This window comes from Lycorma delicatula, chromosome 8 (genome assembly GCF_047948215.1).
Source record: "Lycorma delicatula isolate Av1 chromosome 8, ASM4794821v1, whole genome shotgun sequence".
In the NCBI taxonomy this organism is placed as follows: domain Eukaryota; kingdom Metazoa; phylum Arthropoda; class Insecta; order Hemiptera; family Fulgoridae; genus Lycorma; species Lycorma delicatula.
The window spans coordinates 92,013,431-92,033,524 of record NC_134462.1 but is presented as its reverse complement, the minus strand read 5'-3'; the positions used below and the strand labels follow the sequence as shown (position 1 = coordinate 92,033,524).

The 20,094-nt window shown below is 29.6% G+C and overlaps 1 protein-coding gene across 3 annotated transcripts in view; it reads left to right on the top strand.

Annotated features, from left to right (window-relative positions):
• Positions 1 to 20,094, top strand: part of zormin — a 513,722-nt gene that overhangs the window by 404,414 nt on the left and 89,214 nt on the right. For all 3 annotated transcript variants that reach the window (XM_075372750.1, XM_075372751.1, XM_075372752.1), the window contains 4 exons: positions 4,289 to 4,465; positions 12,864 to 13,047; positions 14,780 to 14,910; positions 18,367 to 18,543. In XM_075372750.1, the coding sequence (XP_075228865.1) occupies positions 4,289 to 4,465; positions 12,864 to 13,047; positions 14,780 to 14,910; positions 18,367 to 18,543 (669 nt within the window). The remainder of the gene's footprint in view (positions 1 to 4,288; positions 4,466 to 12,863; positions 13,048 to 14,779; positions 14,911 to 18,366; positions 18,544 to 20,094) is intronic.

Below are 20,094 nucleotides of genomic sequence, written 5' to 3'. Positions count from 1 at the left end.
GAATAGCCTGGTTACATTCTGACATTTATAGTATTAATACATAAATTCCAGGAAATTAGTTGGAAAATTAGGATAAAAAAAAGTATATTTCTGGATTCCAGAGAGTCTTCATTTGTGCTCATTAGTAGTCTCTTTTCTTTATTTATTTTTATTGTGATACAGTTAAAAAATAATATTTATTCTCACATTCTAGAAAAGCTTTGCTCAAATCAGTAACAATCTCTTTATTCTGTTTGTCTATAATTCCTTTTGGTACTTACATATTAACGCCACCGCAGCTACAGCTTTATTTAAAAACAAAGTAGTCAATCGGATTTCGGTGGAAAATGAACAGTCTCTTTATTAATTTTAATAAATGGTTATTTATATTTATTTATTTTATAAATATAATTTAACCAAACTTAACCTATGCTCGCTTCACTCGCTAACCTTGACTAATTAACACCGTAATTTTTTGAGTATTTATTTAATAAATTCAGTAATTATTACAATTATTTATTATTTAAATAATCAAAACACTCCTGTTAATTAGTCAAGGTTAGCGAGCGTATAATATTTATAATAAATAATATTTATAAAATAAATAAATATAAATAACCATTTATTAAAATTAATAAAGACTGTTTTGAATCTATGTTAAACTCTATATCGGCCCATTTTCCACCGAAATCCGATTGACTACTTTGTTAAAGCTGTAGCTGCGGTGGCGTTAATACGTAAGTACCTTCCTTTTTTAATTTTATTAAGATGCAAGCTTCTTACATTTAAATTTTTACATAGAGGTTTTTTTAATAATTCCTTTTAAAATTTTAAATAAAATTAAACAATTCTAATAATCAAAAATTTTAAGCAAAAAATTATGATAAAAACTAAAGAATAATTTTAAGTCTTCTTTAAATTTTAATTTGATACTAATACTAAACTGAGGATTACTAAGTGGTGGTAGTTATTTTTTAATTATTACACAAACTTCAAAAATAAAAATTTAAGAAGAATTGAATATTTTTTCTAAAAAGTTTATTTTAATAATTCTAGAAATCAGTTTTCTCTATAGAGAAGTCCCTTTTTTGATATTTATAAAAAACTATCAACATAAAGTGATAAAGTGAAAAATTCTGCAAGGATTGTTTTATGGCTTACATTTATTTATGTTTTAATTGTTTTTCTTTTCTTTGTAAAATAAAATAAAATAATGAAATCTTTTAACATCTTATTTTACAATTTCTACTTTTTTATTTTTGTAAAAATTGGTTTTCTTATGTATATTTTGCCATTAATTGAACCCCAACTATTAAAGAATACTGATAAGGACATTTAAAAGCAATTTATTAGGCATGACCGCTTAATATAAGCGGAGGAGTATCATACAATCTTATGACACAAAAATGTAATTTTTAAACAATGAATTTTCAACAAAAATGGTGAGATTTGAAATTTGCTTTGCTTGCTCTATGCAGAGTGTAAGTATGTCCATGTACGAGGGCTGACCAGAAAGTAAATTACGTTTTGAAATAAAAACCAACCAATAAAAAAAATAAATTTTATTATATACATTTGAAAGGGACGATTTTAAACTATTTTTCTACATAGTCGCCATTTAAATTGAGGTACTTATCATAACGATGCACAAGCTTTTCAATTCTTTCTCTGTAGAAATCTGCCGTCTAAAATTTTTGACACAAAACTTGTGATAACCAAACTTCTCCGATACAATTTCATGTAGTAAACTTCGTGAAATTTGGGGGAAATGAAGCGAGAGTTCCGTAATCGTAATGCGGCGATTTTCACGAATTTTATTGTAGATTTTCATCGACAGTTCATCAGTCACAAGGCTAAGTCGACCACTGCGGTCCTCATCATGAACATTGGTGCTGCCATTTTTAAACTGAATGTACCATTTTCTCACTCCATATTCACTCACTCATAATTACATATCCGTACACCTCACAAAGTTGCCGATGAATTTCAATCGGTTTGAGGTTTTTTGCCAGTAAAAATCTAATTACTGAACGCACCTCACAATTCGCGGGATTTTCTATTAACGCGCACATTTCAGTAATTCACAGCGAACAAAGTAGAAAAATCACAGTCCACTCGCTGCTCAAGCTTGATGCGTACTGAGTGTAAAAACGTTTTGACGCCAAGATGGCGGCTGTTTTCTTTGTTTCTTTTTCCTGTTAAGCCTCCGGGAATTACCGTTCAGGTATTACTTCAGAGAATGAGTGAGGTTGATATGTATGAGTGTAGTCTTGTACGGTCTCAATTAACCACACATCCTGAGATGTGTGGTTAATTGAAAGCCAACCACCAAAGAATTCCGGTATCCACGATCTACTATTCAAATCCGTATAAAAGTAATTGTCTTTACTAGGACTTGAACGCTGGAACTCTCGACTTCCAAATCAGCTGAATTTGGGAAGACGCGCTCACCACCAGACCAACCGCGGCTCTATCTCCACCCATCTACACGCTAAGCACAAAAGTAAGTTACTTTCTGGACCGCCTTCGTGCATGAGTGTATTTATGCATTCACTTAACATTTTTTACTTTCCCGTCTAGATTCAGAAAGGAAAAAATTGTAATCGGTCTAATTTAGGCATATGCAGTTTTCACTGGATCTTTACGTTTTGACACCTAAGGAATCCAAAAAACCTGATGGAAATTTTCCGGATGTCAATGCTCGTGTGTATATGTTTGGTTTTGGCCTTTAAATCACATTATATCTCTAGAACTACTGGACCGATTTTGACCAAACTTGGTCAGATTACGTCTATATATGGGGCATTGATGCCATTAAATTTTCAACTTAAAAGGTCAAGGGGGGTAAGGCTGTAGAGCAAGGCCACCCACCCTTAGTATCTCGAGATTTCGCCCAATTAAGGTAATATTTTTCTTAGGAAATTTATTAACGATTTTTTTTTAACAACTTTTTTTTTGCAAACTCTCACCGCCACCCCAAAAAATGCTGTTGTAGTCATCAGCTATGTTGTGACATCACAGGTTAACGGCAGAATTAAATAAATGAATAATATTTGAAGTGTAAAAAAGAACTCGGTCTGGCTGGGTCTCAAACTCGATCGCCTGGTTAACTCGGTACCTCGTGCGTTAAGCCTCGCGGCTACACCAGTCTGCCGATCGTACAAGCGAAATTTGTCTATGTAAGTTGTGAAATTACATTAGTTTAGTTAGCGCCGACTGTCGCTACTAGTACCGCAAGACCCGTGCAAATTAAATACGGTATGCGCGCGCGCTTTAGTTAGAATCATTGAATTAAATAAACGAAAAAATGTATTTAAATAAAATGATAAATATTTTTAATTAAGTTGTTCGTGTGTGTGTAAGCCGTGCTTCTGAAACAACCCACAGTTGTAGGACTTTCCCAGAATACGGTTTTAGCCGCTTGACGGGAAAGTGCTACAACTGTGTTAGATTTAACTTTTCTTTTTTTTTTATTGATTAAAAATTATTTTATAATTATTTTTTGAAAAATTTATTACCATTGACATATGACATAGGTTGGTTAAATTTGAAAATGAATCTGCAGCATCGTAGAACAGTTATTCTTTAATATGAAGAAAATTAAGTTGTTTGTATGAATGAAGTGTCCTGTGATTACTTCATACTGATTGATTATGTGTACAAGACCAGAAAGAATTAAAATGTAATTATTTTTAAATCATTATTAATATATTTTTATATTTATATAGAATGTATTAATAAACTTAGTAGAAAATTAAGATATATAAATTGTAATAATAATAACTCATTTGTAAATGATTTATTACTAACATAAAACATTTGTAAATGCTTGGTTCTTATTACAGTTCTATTTCTGTAAATCATTGTTTGTATTATAATTGGTTTTTTAACAGTAATCTTTACAGAGATGTGGTTATTCAGTTTTATTGTATTGTTTCTGTGAAATGGAAATTGTAAAAGGAAAAGTTGAAAATTATAAAATAAAAATATTAGGAGAAGGCTCATGATGGTAGAAGAGGATAAAATAGATTTAATACGATAGAAAATAGGAAGGAGGAAAAAATAAAATTATAAAATGAGTATAGTAGAGAAGGGAGGATGTTTGTTTGTATGCGATGTAGTTACTACAAGAAAGAGGAATAGACTTTAAAAGTGTTGAATGTGTGAGTGAGTGAGTGAGTTAGTAGCTGGAAAGAGAGCAACTGGAGACGTGAAGTGAACTGTTGCAGTTGGTAGGGATTGTTGCAGGGCTAGGCCAGACTAGTGGTTGATTTGGCGTAATGCCAATGCTATTTATTTTGTTGTTTAGGTCGGGGACCCGTATCTGGATGTGGAGCGTGCTAGGCTATGTGTCTCTACACTGACAGAACATTTCACTGCTAGAAAGAATACCCTTGCTTCACGCTGGAACGACTGGGAAGCAGTTGTCACTCAAAATCGCCATACTACTTTATTGTGGGAAAGAAACATGGCAGATACAAACAAGGTATGGTGGTTACTTTTATCTTTTTCTCTTTTTTTAAATAATTTTCAATATGAAGTTTTAAAATAAATTTTAGTAATTAAAACTAGTAAAATTATTTATTACATTTTTAAAAGTGAATTTTTTCAGAACCCCAAAAGAATCTTTTGGAAGCTCATAACATTAAATTAGAAAATCAATTGCTTATATATAAATTAAAGTAGTAATCAAAACTATTCTTCAAATTAAATGATAAATTTCACAGTAAAATACAGTGTTTGATTGAAATATTAGTGTATACATAATGATTGAATCGCTTATAAAAATATAAATGTACTTATAAAACACTATAATCACTGGTATTACATTCTTCCACCAAATTAAAAAAGTGCTTCTTTAGTATTGCACATGCATACATAGATGTACTACTACTATGTACATAGATGTACTACTTGCTGAACTACATTTTTAATTTCTTATCTTGTTAAAGATTATGAAATGTAAGGAAAGCCCATAGGGTTATTACTTGTCTTACCATTTCAAAGGTTGACAGGAAGTTGAATAATTTATAATTTAATGTCATTAGGTCCTTACAGTGTCTCTTGCCCACCGTTCAGTTTTTTAATTTTATTTAACTTTGAAAAATGGTCTGGCTAATAGAAAACAAGGGTAGGTAAGCTAGTAACAAGCTATAGGTACTTAACTTTATGAATGCAGTTGCTTATGTAGTTCAGTTCAAGAAAGCCATATATGTAGCTGATATCATAAGCATGTGATATATAAATTTCAAATTATGAAAATACTGGTTTTCTCCATTTTTGTTTAGTTATGCAATACTTATAAACTCATTAAAAAGAAAATGTTCAGCCATAATGAAACAAGGCTATGGATCAATAAATAAAAAAAATATTTTGGTGTTTTACTATCTTTTAAAAAAGTAAATGTTTTTGTATTTATGCTTTTGTATTTATATACTGATATCCTCTTGTTTGTATAATTTTATTTACTCATTTTTTGTTTGAAATTTGAAGCTTTTTGTTATGGTTTTCTGTATTGAATTAGTAAAATAATATATTGTGTCTCTTGTGTTATTATTTTTATTATAATATTAAGTAAATTCTTTTTCGATATTTTAAAAAAATAATTTTGTGTATTTTATTTTTTATTATTTCCAAATTCTTCAAATGTTCATTTACGTAGTGAAATACATTACGTTGCCTTTGACATCATTTCCTCTTATGTCAAGTAGTCTCAATTTTTCAAACCGTCTAATTATATTGCCTTTTCTATTCTTGAACTTTTGAAGGTCTTCACCACATTGATTTTACTATAAATAACGCATTTACTGATTCATCAATTTTTGTAAGATAGCTGTTGAAGATTATTATTATTATTTTTCATATGTAAATTGAAGGAGGAATAATGTACATTCTGTGTTTTTATAAATTAGTGAAAATCTAGTACTAGTAATAGTGCAGTTACTTTTATATGAATTTGAATACTAGATCATGGATATCGGTGTTCTTTGATGGTTGGATTTTAATTAACCATACATCTCAGGAATGGTTGACCTCTGAGGCTATACAAGACTATGTTTAATTTAAATTCATACATATCATCCTCATTCTTCTTCTGAAGTAATACCTTACTGTGGTTCCAGAGACTAAACAGAAAAAAAAGATAACAATAACAAAAAAAAGAGACATAATGCACATATAGTGGAATACACCCAGTATTGGTTTTAACTTAAATAATAGGTGGAAACAGGTTTACTGAAAATGACTTTGTGTACTGATATTAAATACTACATTTATACACCTTTGATTTCTAGGATGTTACTATCTGGATTAGTGCAGAGCTTTCAGAATTATCAGTTCGTAAGGATGTTTACTGTTTTTTTTTGGGGGGAATAGCCTGAAAAAGACAGGCTTTTTGTGTACAGCAGAAAACTGCTTGAGTTCTTCAGTTAGTGCAAATGGTCCAAAGAGTTCTTGAGTTGGTCCAGAGAGTCCTGTAGCCAGAAATCTATAGCCCTGAAACTTATTCATTGTTAGTTACAGGAATGTTCAACCTTGCTTATTGTTTATACACTGACAAGAACCTACTTATTTACTGTATAATTTTATTTTATTTTTCATTTTCATGATTCAACTGATAATAGCCTCTTTACAACTTTTAAGAGAATCATAAGAAGATTCTTTATTAATTTACTAAACTCTTTGTGAAAAGCAAAATAAATTCATTGTATTTACTGTTAGTACGTAGTAAATAATTACATATTATGAAGTAAAATTTCTTAATACTAATAGTAGTTGTTTTTTCCTTAATTTAATTTTTTTAACTTAATTGGGAACAAAATGAAAGTTATTACAAGATAATTCAGTTTTATTTGTAACGCATCATTTTCCAGTCTTATGTAATTGTTACATTGCAGTTTAATGAAGTCTAATCAGAAGATAGTTTTACTTAGATATGTTTTGATGTGTTAATACTCATGTAATTTGTGGGCTGTTTGAATAATTTATAGGCGCAATTTACCATACCATATCCTCACTGAACCTTAGTTCAGTCAGTTAGACTTATTTGATTTTCTAAAATCTGAAATTTGAACTTTATTGATTCTTCTTGTCCTTCCAATCGAGGTTTATGTAAATTTTGTTGCACTACATTTATGCAGTTCTCTAAAAATTTAACTCTCTTGTTTATCTTGTGTGTCTGGGTTAAATTTCATTTTAATATTTAAAAAACAGCAGTAGCTGTAAATCTTTAATGTCAATTGTACTGATTTCCACTTGGTCTCAGAAATTTCAAAAACATTTTTTTAATTTTGACCATTGTTAAAATAAATTTTAGATTCTAATTAATTTATCATCTGTACAAATTGGCATTAAAAGATACTTTTTTAAAGTAATTATGATTTAATTAAAAGAAGTTTGATTGTCACGTACCTTACAATTTTATATACCTATACCTAATATTAAATATTAAATTATATATACCTAATCTTTCATCTTATACAAATAATATAAATTAAGTATGATTAAGTTAAGTAATACTATAATTAGTATTAGGATTACTCCATTAATTATTAATTCTGTAAAAGTGAAAGAAATAAAAAATAAAAAATATATTCCTAGACCGTTTAATAATGGTTGGAGATAAATTCTCTTTTAAATTTTGCAAGTTTTTAAAATTTATTTTTCTATTTGTTTTTCAGTCATAATAGCCTTTTTCTGTATCTTGTCAAGAATTTTCCTTTTTTGGCAAAGATTTGGATAAATATGATGCCTGGTTCTTATTTGTAGTGAAATAAGTATATTTTCTTAACTTCAGTTTCTCCTCCTCTCTCTCTATTTCAATTAAAAATTATGCCAACAGGCCTTAAAATTGCCTTTTAATTTTTCACTAAAATTGCCTTTAAATTAATACAACAAACTCCTTCTTTATGTATCTGGCTGATGATGTAAGATATGATTACTATTTTTACATCATCACCATGAAGAGAAGTAAGCATTTATGGACTTTAGTTACTGTAAATCGTGGGGATCCCTCCAATAAATACTAAAAATTTATTGGTACTTCAGGTCTTGGCAATCTCACCTTCAAGAACGTAGTTGGATTAGACCTGTACCCACAAATCCAGTAATGAGTGGTAAAGAAGGGATCAAGGATCTTAGGCTTCCTAATAAGAAGCCAACAGTGATGAAGAATCACAAAAGAGTTATTTTGTGGTTAAAATATTATTGTAATATTCTACAATATTACAATATCTTTTAACTTACTTTCAGTCTTCTTTATGAATATTTACTTCATGGAACAAACATGAAAGTTGAGTATTCAAAAAATGAAATAACTACCTTCTATCAAAGCCAAAAATCAAGTAAGAAAATATCAAATTCAAACAATAATAAAAACAGAATAATAATTAAAAGATTTCTAGTTTCTGATACAGATTTTTGAGTTCACTTACACTTAACACAGAAGCAGTATCAGTCAACAATTAATTAAACAAGCAAACTAAAGCTTCTGAGATTTGAACTCTTTTATGTATTAGCATACATTATTTAACTGATCATTATTTTTAATGCTGTTAGTGTTTTTCAGAAAACTTCAGTTTAAATTCAAATTATATGGTTAATTGTACTTTTTCCTTAAATTAACACAAATTGAAAATTTCAATAAAAAGTATTTCACCTTCTAGCTCTTAGAAATTACAAATGGTTCAATCTTTTCTTCCTTCAAGTACATGCCTCTCTTTATCTATGTAAAATCTTAATGACTTGATTTGTCATGCCATATTGCAGATAAGATAGTGTTTTGAAATCTGTGCATTAATATTCAAATATTTTTCACATACATCAAATGTACTCCATAATTTATAATTTTGTAATAAGCGTAGACCTTATAAAACTTTTGTAATCATTACTGAAGGACTTTGATCTAAATGTTTCCACTATTACTGGTATTTCTTTTTTCATATAAATTAAACTCTCTTACTTAATGAATTATTCAGCATATATAATTTTAAGCAGCTCTTTAGACTGAGATACCTGATTTATCTTTCCTGTATTTTCTGAATTGTTTTCCATTTTAATTATTTATGTTAGGTAGATATTTGAAAAACAATGGTCAGGCATTTATACATTTGCAAAAAAAAAATCATTAAGCTAATGAAGGCTAACGAAGCAAAAAGAAACATTACTAAAAAAAGGAAAATCATAATTACAATATATGACTGACTAGTAAATCTCCTTTATATTTTAAAATCTTTTTGGGTTAAAATATGGAACTCAGATTTAAGAAATTGTGCTCCCAAGCCTGTTTAAAACAAATGATTTGGTGTGTTCAGCTGCAAATTAAACATTTTTGTTTAAAAAAGTGAACTTGTATGCACTTTTATTTTGAAAGTAACACGTAGCCTATATTATTACAGCATTATAGATTAATATGTTTTGTACTACACTTATAAAAAGACATTTTTATAATTTGCTATAAAATCAAGTCCTATAATTTATTATAATGGGTTATCAAAGTATTTGTGGTTATCATTGCTTCATAAAATTTATCTGTAAAACTAAAGACTGTCATTAAATATGTATATTCTTTTTTAAATTTCATTTTGTTTCCTTTATTTTGGAGTAAATTGTAATGTTTCTGTCTGGTTGCTCAATGAAATACTGTCACTTTTATTTTATCCACATTAATTTTCAGTTGATACTCTTTACAAAATTTGTTGAGAAGTTGAAAATTTCTTTGTGCATTATATATGTTTTGTAAATGCATATCTTTGTGCATATCTTGTGTCAACTATTAGATTATGTGAGGCTGTGAGCTAATTTTTCTTAGTCCAGCATTGCATGCCTATGCTTCATGTAAAATTCTCATTTCTTAAAGACATTATTTTTCATGTTGATCCAACTTCATAGATCCTTCTAAGGAATGTAAACATTATGAAAAATTCCAGCAAACTAGATAATTATTTATTTTTTATAAACGTATAGGTTTTAAACAACTGTGAAGTTTTTACTCCATTCGTTTATTGAAAACTTGTTAGAAGTTTTGTTATTTTCAGAATAATGAAAACTATTTTCAACAAACTAATACAAATGTAAATATTTGACTGAAATTAATTTTAGTATTATGTTAAAATATACATTTTAAAAATGGACAGCAACATGTGCTTAACCAAGTTATAAATCTAAAACTATTTGTACACATTATGTAGTGTATTTATGCTTGTCTGCAATTGTTGGTGTGTATTAATTCAAGTGCAGTTTTACAGGGTTTTTTTTTATACATGGAACTAACAGATGTTTGTTAACATCAAACTTATGTTATTTTCATAAATGAAGGATTATTTTATTATTCATTTTAAATTTAAGAAAAAAAATTATTATGCAATCTATTGGTATAAATATTGTATTATTATATTTGTGAAATTTTTATTTATTAAATTTCAGTTTGTGAGTTAATTACATGTTGCTTGTGGAGCAGAATATATTTTACAAATAAATATAAAATTGATTAGATATGAATAATTTTCTACACATTCTTTGTTTTTCGAATTTTTACTAATATTTTTTGTTATTCATAAGCAGATTAGTAGGCTGATATTTAATAATTGTGTTTTAGTTGTTAATAAAAAATTTAATATACTTCATTTTATTCTTCAGGTTTAGAAATAAGTTATATATTTCCAATTTCCATATTTTTCTCTATTGCCAGGATCATTTGTTGTCTTTTTTTTTGTTCATTTGATACTACCATTTGCATATTAAGTTTATTTTTTGAGAAAAGACTCATTCTTTGAATTTCACTATTTTAAGATATCTGTAGAAATATTTGATGTAAGAGTACTATGTCCAGAAATACTGTCAGATTGTCTCCAACCCATTAATATGCAGTGCAATGCCATTTGGTTTATTGTAAACTTTGATGCACATAAGCATAATATATCACTGTTATTGGGAGATATGTTATATCATAAGCAAATATAGACTATGTGTATTTTTCATGCTTTTATTGTTATTGATATATCAAATAAATCCATTATAAGATCTTCTTATAATCCTTTTTTAACAAATACACCATTGACAATGCAGATAATTGTATTTCCAAGCCTGATGGGAATTTGTCAATTAGATGAATCCATCCAATGTTGCATTTATTGCTTGACTTTCCATTGAGTTAAAACATTTTAAAGAAAATTTATCTAGAATGCAAATATCATTCACAGATCCACACAGTAACATAAACAACCAGGTTAGGTTCTAGTAAAAAATAGATCACTGAAAATCAATTACAAATTGGTTTGACAAAATAACTTGTCCACCCAAATTGTCCAACAAAAAAAAAAATTGTTTGGTGGAAGAAAAAGAACTATGCCATTCGCGTATACATAAATATTTGCTTTAAAATAATTGTATAAGGATTTTTAAGGAAACTAATGGGATTCAAACTTAAAATATCAATCTTTTAAACTTTATTTTCAAAATTGAAAATCTAACTGTAACTGCTATTAATATAGACAACACAGGAACTTTTTAAAAAAGTAAATATATTTACTAAAAATCTGATTTATTTTAGCAATTTTACTTTTAATACTGGATAATTATTTTAATGTAAAAACAGATTGGACTTTTTTACTGAAATTTTGATTTTTCATTGTAAATATTGCATAATTAAGTCAATAATCTTAAAAACATCCTACAACTTACTTGAAATAAAAATCTTATAAGAGCAAAGCTGGGAAAGTTATGCAACTTTACTGGTTTTTTAAAATACTAATTCCTCAGTATCTAATGATGAGTGTTTAATAATCTAAATGGCTGTCTGGTTTTAGATTTAAATTTTTTTGTAAGTTTTTGAATGTTCTCTATTATTATAAATTCTCTTAGCAATTGAATTTTTGTTGTGTCATAATCCTGATAACTATCAGGAAAAAATGAGATGTGTTCTCTTTTAATGTAGTTTTAAAATGGAATATATTGGTGTGTTCCTTAATTTCAATTATGTAAGAAACTGTTAATTATTGAACATGGCAGCTTGAAATACATTAACTTCTGAATATGTCAGATTACTAATTATTCTTATTAAATTGGTAACAATGATTACTCAACAAGATGTTAAAAAATCTCTTATTCCGTATCACATAAACAATTAATTGTATGTCCTTATACTCATATATGTTTTTATGTAATAAATGAAATAGGCCTTACAGATGCAATAACTCTTGTAATATAACATGTTCACATACTGTAAACAAAACATACAATAAACATGATATGCTTGTAAAAGATCTACAGAAATATTCTGGTAATGCACAAAGAAGGTAAAAAAATCCCAGTAAAAATCAGAATATTTTAAACATTTTTAATTATTAAAAAATTGAAGTTTCTAAACCAAAGTTATGAAACTGCATTAAAAAATCATTTTTGTATTTAACAAATATTAGATCTTAAGTAATTTTAATTTTTTAATGCAGATTATTACAAACTAATTTTAAATTAATGCTACAGTTTTCACAAAAAAAAAAATGTTGAACCATGATTGGATTACGTAGAATGTAACATACATGGAGCAAGCGGTCATAAGGCATCATTGATGCAAACTAAAAATATGGCAAGTGATTGTAACATTTCATTGGTGTCAACTAAAAATAATCTATCATATATATATATATATATATATTTAAATATTGACTATTTTATTTTAGTTTAGTTACTCTGTTCTATTTTTAATTATGTACAAAAATAAAATAATTTTTCTGAAGTTTGAAAGAAAATAGAAAGGGGAAATGTATTATTTTACACAATTTTAGGACCATATCAAATATGGATTGTAAGTTTCTTTTTTTAATTTTTTTAATAATTTTTTTAATTTTTAATTTTATGGATTGTAAGTTTTGTGTATGTTTATTTAGACAGTAGATTGGATATCTCGTTTGGATGCTCAACTGTATCCTGTGTTAAATGAAGAGTCATCAAGTGCCAAACTGATAACAAGTGATCTTGAATTGAAATTAGCAACAGTATTACCTGAAGTTAAAAGAGCACAGTCTGAAATACAACTTAGGATACAAACAGCTGAAGATCTTATTGGGAAAGGTAAAATAATCATTTCAGATACTATATTTTTTTAATAGTTAATTATTATTTTTGTTACTTTTTGATTTTAAAATTACAGGATACTTTTAAAGTCGATAATGAAAAATTAATTTTTAAGTAAATTGTTACTTTCTTGTATGTTTGTTTAAGCTGATAAATAAAAATGTAGTACAGCGTATTTAAAAAAATATATGTTTTGAAGTACTTTAAAATTATAAAAAAAGAAGGAATACTAATTTATTATTTAACTTTTTTTACGTTGTGTGTAATATAATAAATATTTCTAAACCTGGATTATAATCCTGTTAGTTATTCTGGGCCTTAGATTGTAATGTGAATTAGAGTGGTTTCTCCATTTCTAAAAAGTAAAAGTACTTGTTCCATGTATGGCTGCTAATTTGATGGTTTTTTCACTTACTTTTTTACAAAGTATAATATTTAGATGAAAAGTTTAATTATTTTGATAGATTTGCATGGTTAATGGTCACTAATGTACATAATTAAGTGAGATACTTGTTTAAACCTTAGTTAATAATGAAATAAATCTAGATAAGATATAGTTAGTTTTCTGAATGGTTTTAAATTCTTCTAATTGTAGTATTTCATTTTTTTGGGGGATAATTCATGGCATCTTCTCACGAATAATCAGTCCGGAAAAAAACAATTGCTGAATTATAATTGAGCTTACTGCAAGAGAGTACCCTAGATAGAGTTATTGTAAATCTGAGCGCTTACATCTTTGCCAAGGGACAGGCCTGTGTAGCACTGAGTTGTGTGAGACAACTGGAGAGTATAGCCATTAGTTGTTTGGATCCCAGAAAATTGCTATATGACTGCACAATAAAAAGTCTGTCGAGGAACGAACTCAATTGTTTGAGAAATCTGTAAGTTTTGATTGGTATACGCCAATTAAATAAATAAATTGAAATGTTTACACTTTCCTCATTTGGCTCAGTACTTTAAATACATTATATCCATAAGTTTTTGACTCATGAATTTTTCTCGATGATCTCTAAAAAGTATTATATAATAAAACCAATTATAAAAATTAAAAAAATATGACTGCCAAAAAAAAAATTATTGAACTAAAAAAGACAATAAATCAAACTAAAAGAAAAGAAAACAAGCTATGGAAATAAAGAAATAACATAGTTATGCAGTATAATTATGGGTGACCAATCAACTTTCAGACAGTTTTAATTTGTTTAAGTGTATTTTTAATGTTATATGAAATAGCAAGCATTTAAGGTTGTCTAATGATTAAGTTCTCACCAGGTCTTACATCAATAAGAAAATTTTGTTCTTCAATGAAAATATTTATGTGCAGTTGGTGGTTTGTTAATATAGAGTAATTATTCAGAGCCAATTCCTACAACTATTAATTGCAGTCTCTGAAGAAGCTTACTGTAGAACAAAAACTGTATCAGGTATTTCAACACGGGCAAGGTTTTATTTCATTTTTTTTTTAATCTTGGTCAGTATTTTGAATTCAAAGTAATTTAATTTTACCTAAAATCTCAAATAATTTTTGAAATAAATTTTTTTTAAATTATTTATATTTTTTCTTTGGAAAAAATAATTGTTTTTATTATACTCGTACATTATCATCCACTTATCTTTAAAATGGACTTTCTTGTGCCTCTTGAGATGATAATATTATGCCTTGAAAGTTACTAGAAGACATTTATTTTTTTAATTATTCTATGTTAATTTTTTTTTTTTTTGTTTACAGGTGAAATAGCAAATAGAGATGATACAGTAATCATTAGATTAAAAGAATTGCAACAAAAATTACAAACAATTATAACAGAGTATCAGATTCTTCTAGAGATGCTTATTTCTTTCTTTAAGAACTTAACAGAGGTAATTTATTTATTTTTTTTTTTAATTGATATTTTGTATGCGTAGGAGTGTGTGTGTGTGTGTGTGTGTGTGTGTGTGTGTGTGTGTGTGTGTGTGTGTGTGTGTGTGTGTGTGTGTGTGTGTGTGTGTGCATAGGAGTGTGTGTGTGTGTGTGTGCATAGGAGTGTGTGTGTGTGTGTGTGCATAGGAGTGTGTGTGTGTGTGTGTGTGTGTGTATGCATAGGAGTGTGTGTGTGTATGTGTGTGTGTGTGTGTGTGTGTGTGTGTGTGTGTGTGTGTGTGTGTGTGTGTGTATGCATGTGTGGTGAATCAGATAATTTAATTTGTTTTTATTTTAATGACTTCAACAAGAAATTTTCATAGACTTAAACCAGTTTTTAATAAGGTTTTTAATTACACACTCTCGAGTGTGTAATTCCCCAACTGGGAGTCTTACTTTTTAAGACTTTGGGGGTTGGCATTCCCACGCTCTAGCCTTCCTGCAGCCTTTCTTCCAACTGCACCCAGAGCGGCAGAACACTATACACATACACTACACTAAGAACACTGCACAAATTACAACATGTATCCTTATATAATCACAACCACACAACATCGTACACTGTTTCTTCTTACATTTACACTCGATGATGTTGCGACATGTTAAGAAACGCAACCGTAACCCAAGGTGGAAACTATCATGCAGATGGGTGAATGGCTCGAATGATGTCCTCTGGGCACCTGGGTGAACCCAGTTGCATTTAGCTCTAGTATGCGTGCGCTCTGCTGGAGTGGTCTGTTATATCGCCGGTACTTGTGGAACCAAAATTTCAAGTCCATAAATAAATCCTATGATTGTTAATGACCAATTTTAGTCTAGTGAAAAGGTCTCGGTCAGCTTTGTCTGACAAGGATAATATTACTGCAGAAGAGAGTATACTGAATTCTAAAGAATCAAATCTAAAATATAAGAATATTCGTTTTGTTATTCTTCTGATTAATCAGGAGGCTGGCTCCCTCCAAAAGGTTTTGCCTTTCCTGATTAACAAATTTGTAACCAGTTTTATTGGTTCTCCGAAGAACATCAGAAAACTATGAGACGGAATGATTCTGATAGAAACTTTTAATGATAAGCAGAGTTTCTCCCTGTCTCAGCAGCAATATGGACGGTGTAAACATAAATGTGATGTGCCACAAGACACTAAATACCAGCCGGGGAGTAATTTTTGCCACAACCTTCTGGAGATGGATGTAAATGAAATTGCTGATGAACTTCATAACCAGGAAGTTGTGGAGGTGAAAAGAATAAAGAAACGACAGAACAGAATGGAAGAACCTGTACCATCTTTTACATTAACTTTTAATCTTCCTGTACCACCAGAGAAGATTAAAGTGGGTTACCTGTCAGTTCGGTTGCAACCTTTCATCCCTAACCCACGATGCTATTTCCAGTGCCAAGGGTATGGCCGTACCAGAATTTTTTGTTCCAAAACTACAATTTGTATGCTCGATGTGCAAAAGAAGGTCATAACGACACCAACTGCCAGGAAGAAGAAAAATATGCTAACTGTGGTGAAACACATTCAGCTCGATCTTGAGATTGCTCAACTTTTAAAGAAAAGAAGCTATTGCTAAAAATCTTTACTGAGCAAAAGATTTCTTTCCCAGCCGCCTGAAGGGAATATAAAAAGATACTTAGCTCTCAAAACCTTGTTAAACCAGATGTCTCTTTTGCTACTGCAACATCAAATAAAGCTCCTTTAAATGCAGGCAATCAACAGTGCAGATCCTGCAGAGAGCTGAAAAAGGTTGGTCAGGTGTTATTTGATCAGGTTACTTCACTTACTGCAACTATTTCTGAGTTAATGAAGATAAATAAGAAGTCTGTAGTTACAGCTAGTGTAACTAGCACTAGTGGGATCTTTCTGAAAAGAAAGATTTCCCTTAAGTTTTACCTTTACGGACAGACGTAAATACAGCTGGTGATAAGCCACCAAATAAGCTCCCTGTTAAGGGAGCCAACCCAACTACCTCCTCTGGGATGTCTGCAACTCCCCATTTTTCTAAATCTCCCCCTCCAACACCATATCTAATGGAGGATATGGTAGAGGAACTGCCCGATCCCAGGGTATTGGAGTTTTTTAAAACAAAAAATTGGAAAAAGAAAAACCGAATCACCTACAACTAATTCTTTCATATATATTTATCTGTATTTCTGTATCTAACTACATTTATGAGCATTATTCAGTGGAACGTTAGAGGTCTTAGGTCCCACATTGAAGATGTTAAGAGTGTTTATGCATGCACAGGAACCATTAATTATGTGCTTCCAAGAAACGTTCTATTACAACAAGATGCAGTAACACTCAGAGGCTATACCTGTGAGAGATACAACTATATTGTAGATAGTAGAGAGTGGTGGTGCTGCTATTTTCATGCAGAATGAGGTGTCGGCTACAAGACTACAACTAGCTACCTTCATTCCTGTTGTTGCTGTAAAAATCTCAGTTCCCTTTAAATTGCATATCTGCAACTTGTATCTCTCACCGAACTCTGAGTTCAATGCCATAGAAATTTCAAATCTCCATGCAAATTCCATCACCGTCGTTAATAGTAGGAGACTTCATCAATGCCCTCCATATTTCCTGGAGCTCATCTTTCTGCTCCTCTCAAGGAAATGTGATAAACAGAGTTTGACAAGATTTGGACCTTTGTCTACTGAATGATGGGTCATACACATTCATGTCCTCATCATCTTGTACACTGTCAAACATCGACCTCTCCTTATGCTCATTAAATTTACTCCCTCGTTTTAATTGATCTGCTTGTGATGACCTTCATGTCAGTGACCACAGGCCAATTATTATAGCTTTTGGTGTCGGTTGCAAAGTGAATAAAAGGCCACGGAGATGGATTATTGAAAAAGCAGATTGGATCGGTTATCATAAAGCCTTCCCATCACAGTATGATGATGATGCAGATGCCCTTGACAAACTTACCTCTCTATGTCTCTGATATTTGAAAATGCTAATAGATATATCCCAGAAACATCGGGAAACCCAAGACATCCAGAAAAGTTGTGTAGAAAATTGCTACACTATCAAAAAATAATAATGTCTTTAAGAAATTTTTTTTAGTGAAAGAAACATTTTTAAAAATAGTTATCTCTTTTTCCTAATGCCCAGTGTATCTTATAATTGTTTTTAAATAAAAACCAATTTATAAAAAACCTACAGTTTTTTGCTGTTTTCTTACTAAACGTGGTTAAAAATAAATGTCTACAAATAAAATTGATGGAAACAAAACAACTTTATAATAATAACTACTGTAGTATAAGTAAAAAACAATAAAATATATATTATAATTTAACAAAACTATAATATAATCTTTCATATTTTAGCAGCGCAAAGTTATAAAAATAATAATTAAAGCAGTATTTTTATAATTTTCTTGTACTTATCTTTTTTTAATTTATAGTTGGAGAGAACAGTTGAAGGATTAGAAACAGAATATGGTTCAACTCAACTAAAAACTAATCTTGAAGAAGTGGAAAAATTGTTGAAAGAACACGATGCTTCTAGACAAGCAATTATGGAACTTTTTAAATTTACCCTTGCCGAAAGTCAGCAGATTATTAATAAAATTAAACAGCAAGTATGTTTTCTACAATATTTGTTATTTACCATTTTATTTAAATATGGATGTACATTTTTTAAACTAAGAATATGGTTTAAATTAATACTGTAAATAAGATCAGAATTGCATAAAAAATATTTGACTTCAATTTAATTTGGAGTTTCATTTTTGCAATTATTGCATTCATTTGCAATATGTTTTACATCAGTATTTGTTTAACCTTGTTGGTCCAACACAGTATATCAAATAAGTAATAATGAGACAACTAGTATTACATCAAAACCAAGAACTTTATTTTAATTTTGCAGTTACATGGATTCAAAATAATCCCCTTGAACCTCCACACAATGTTTACATCGATCATACAAGTTGTCGAAAGAATGCGGAAATCCTGATTTTGTACCTCCTTCAATCTGTTAGTCACAGGACATTGGATGTCCTCAGTGTCACTGAAACATTCTTCTTTTAAAGCACATTTAATTTTCAGAAATAGAAAAAATCTGCAGTTGCCAAATCAGGCGAATAGAGTGGGTGTTTGAGCACACAGATCTGTTTTGATGGTAAAAACTGTTTCATGGGTAGTATGCAGTGAGTCGGTGCATTGTCATGCAGAAGAACCCAACTCTTGCTCTGGAACAGATGCATTCTGACACGATGCATGCAAGCAAAGAGACGTTGAATGACTCCTAAGTAGTACTCTTTGGTCACTGTTGTGCCCTCAGGGTGACATGAATGTCACCCTAGATAGATAACTCCAGAAGCATAGAAAAAACAATCACCATCATCTTGATGCATAATTTTTTGCAACCTGAGTTTCTTCTGCCTCCTTGACAATGTTCTATGTCATTCCATACTCTATCATTTTGTCTGTGGGTCGACTTAAAACACCTTTGTAAACTTCTGATGCCGTTTTTCCTAATTTACATTAAACTTTTATCACCGCTCTTTGATCCATTATGCTGTGTTTGACCACTGCTACTTGCACAATGTTACATTCACAGCTGCTGTGCATGCATTGACTGAATTATCGACATGATCGAAGCTTCTGCGTGTTCAGCACAATCTAGTAGGTGAAATGGTTACCTCATTTGGCGCGTTTCTTAAAATTGTTCTGGGAAAAAATCATTCTCATTACTTATTTGCAACACTATGTAAGCTAACAATGGATTGACTAATTTTCATATGGCTTGTATGAATGGATACTACAATCAAAAAGATAAAAGAAGTCCATTTATTGCTAATTCAATCAGTTCATGTTATCTGCCTTTGTGGAGTAGTGGTTAGCTTTTCTGGCTTGTAAACTGAAGTTCTAAGCTTGAGTTTGGTTTGGATGGAAATTATTTATAAATATAAAATTAGTACATTAAACTCATTAAGAGATTCTTTCTGGTATTTCATTCTGTCTTACCTTGGGGAAATTTGAAATCTTTTTTTTTTACAAATTATGATGTATCCAAATGTCCAGTAAAAACATGTATATATATATACATATATATGAGGAATACTAAAAAATAACAGGAATAAATATATTTTTTTTTTTTACATTTTGTTAATTCTATCAGCTTCACA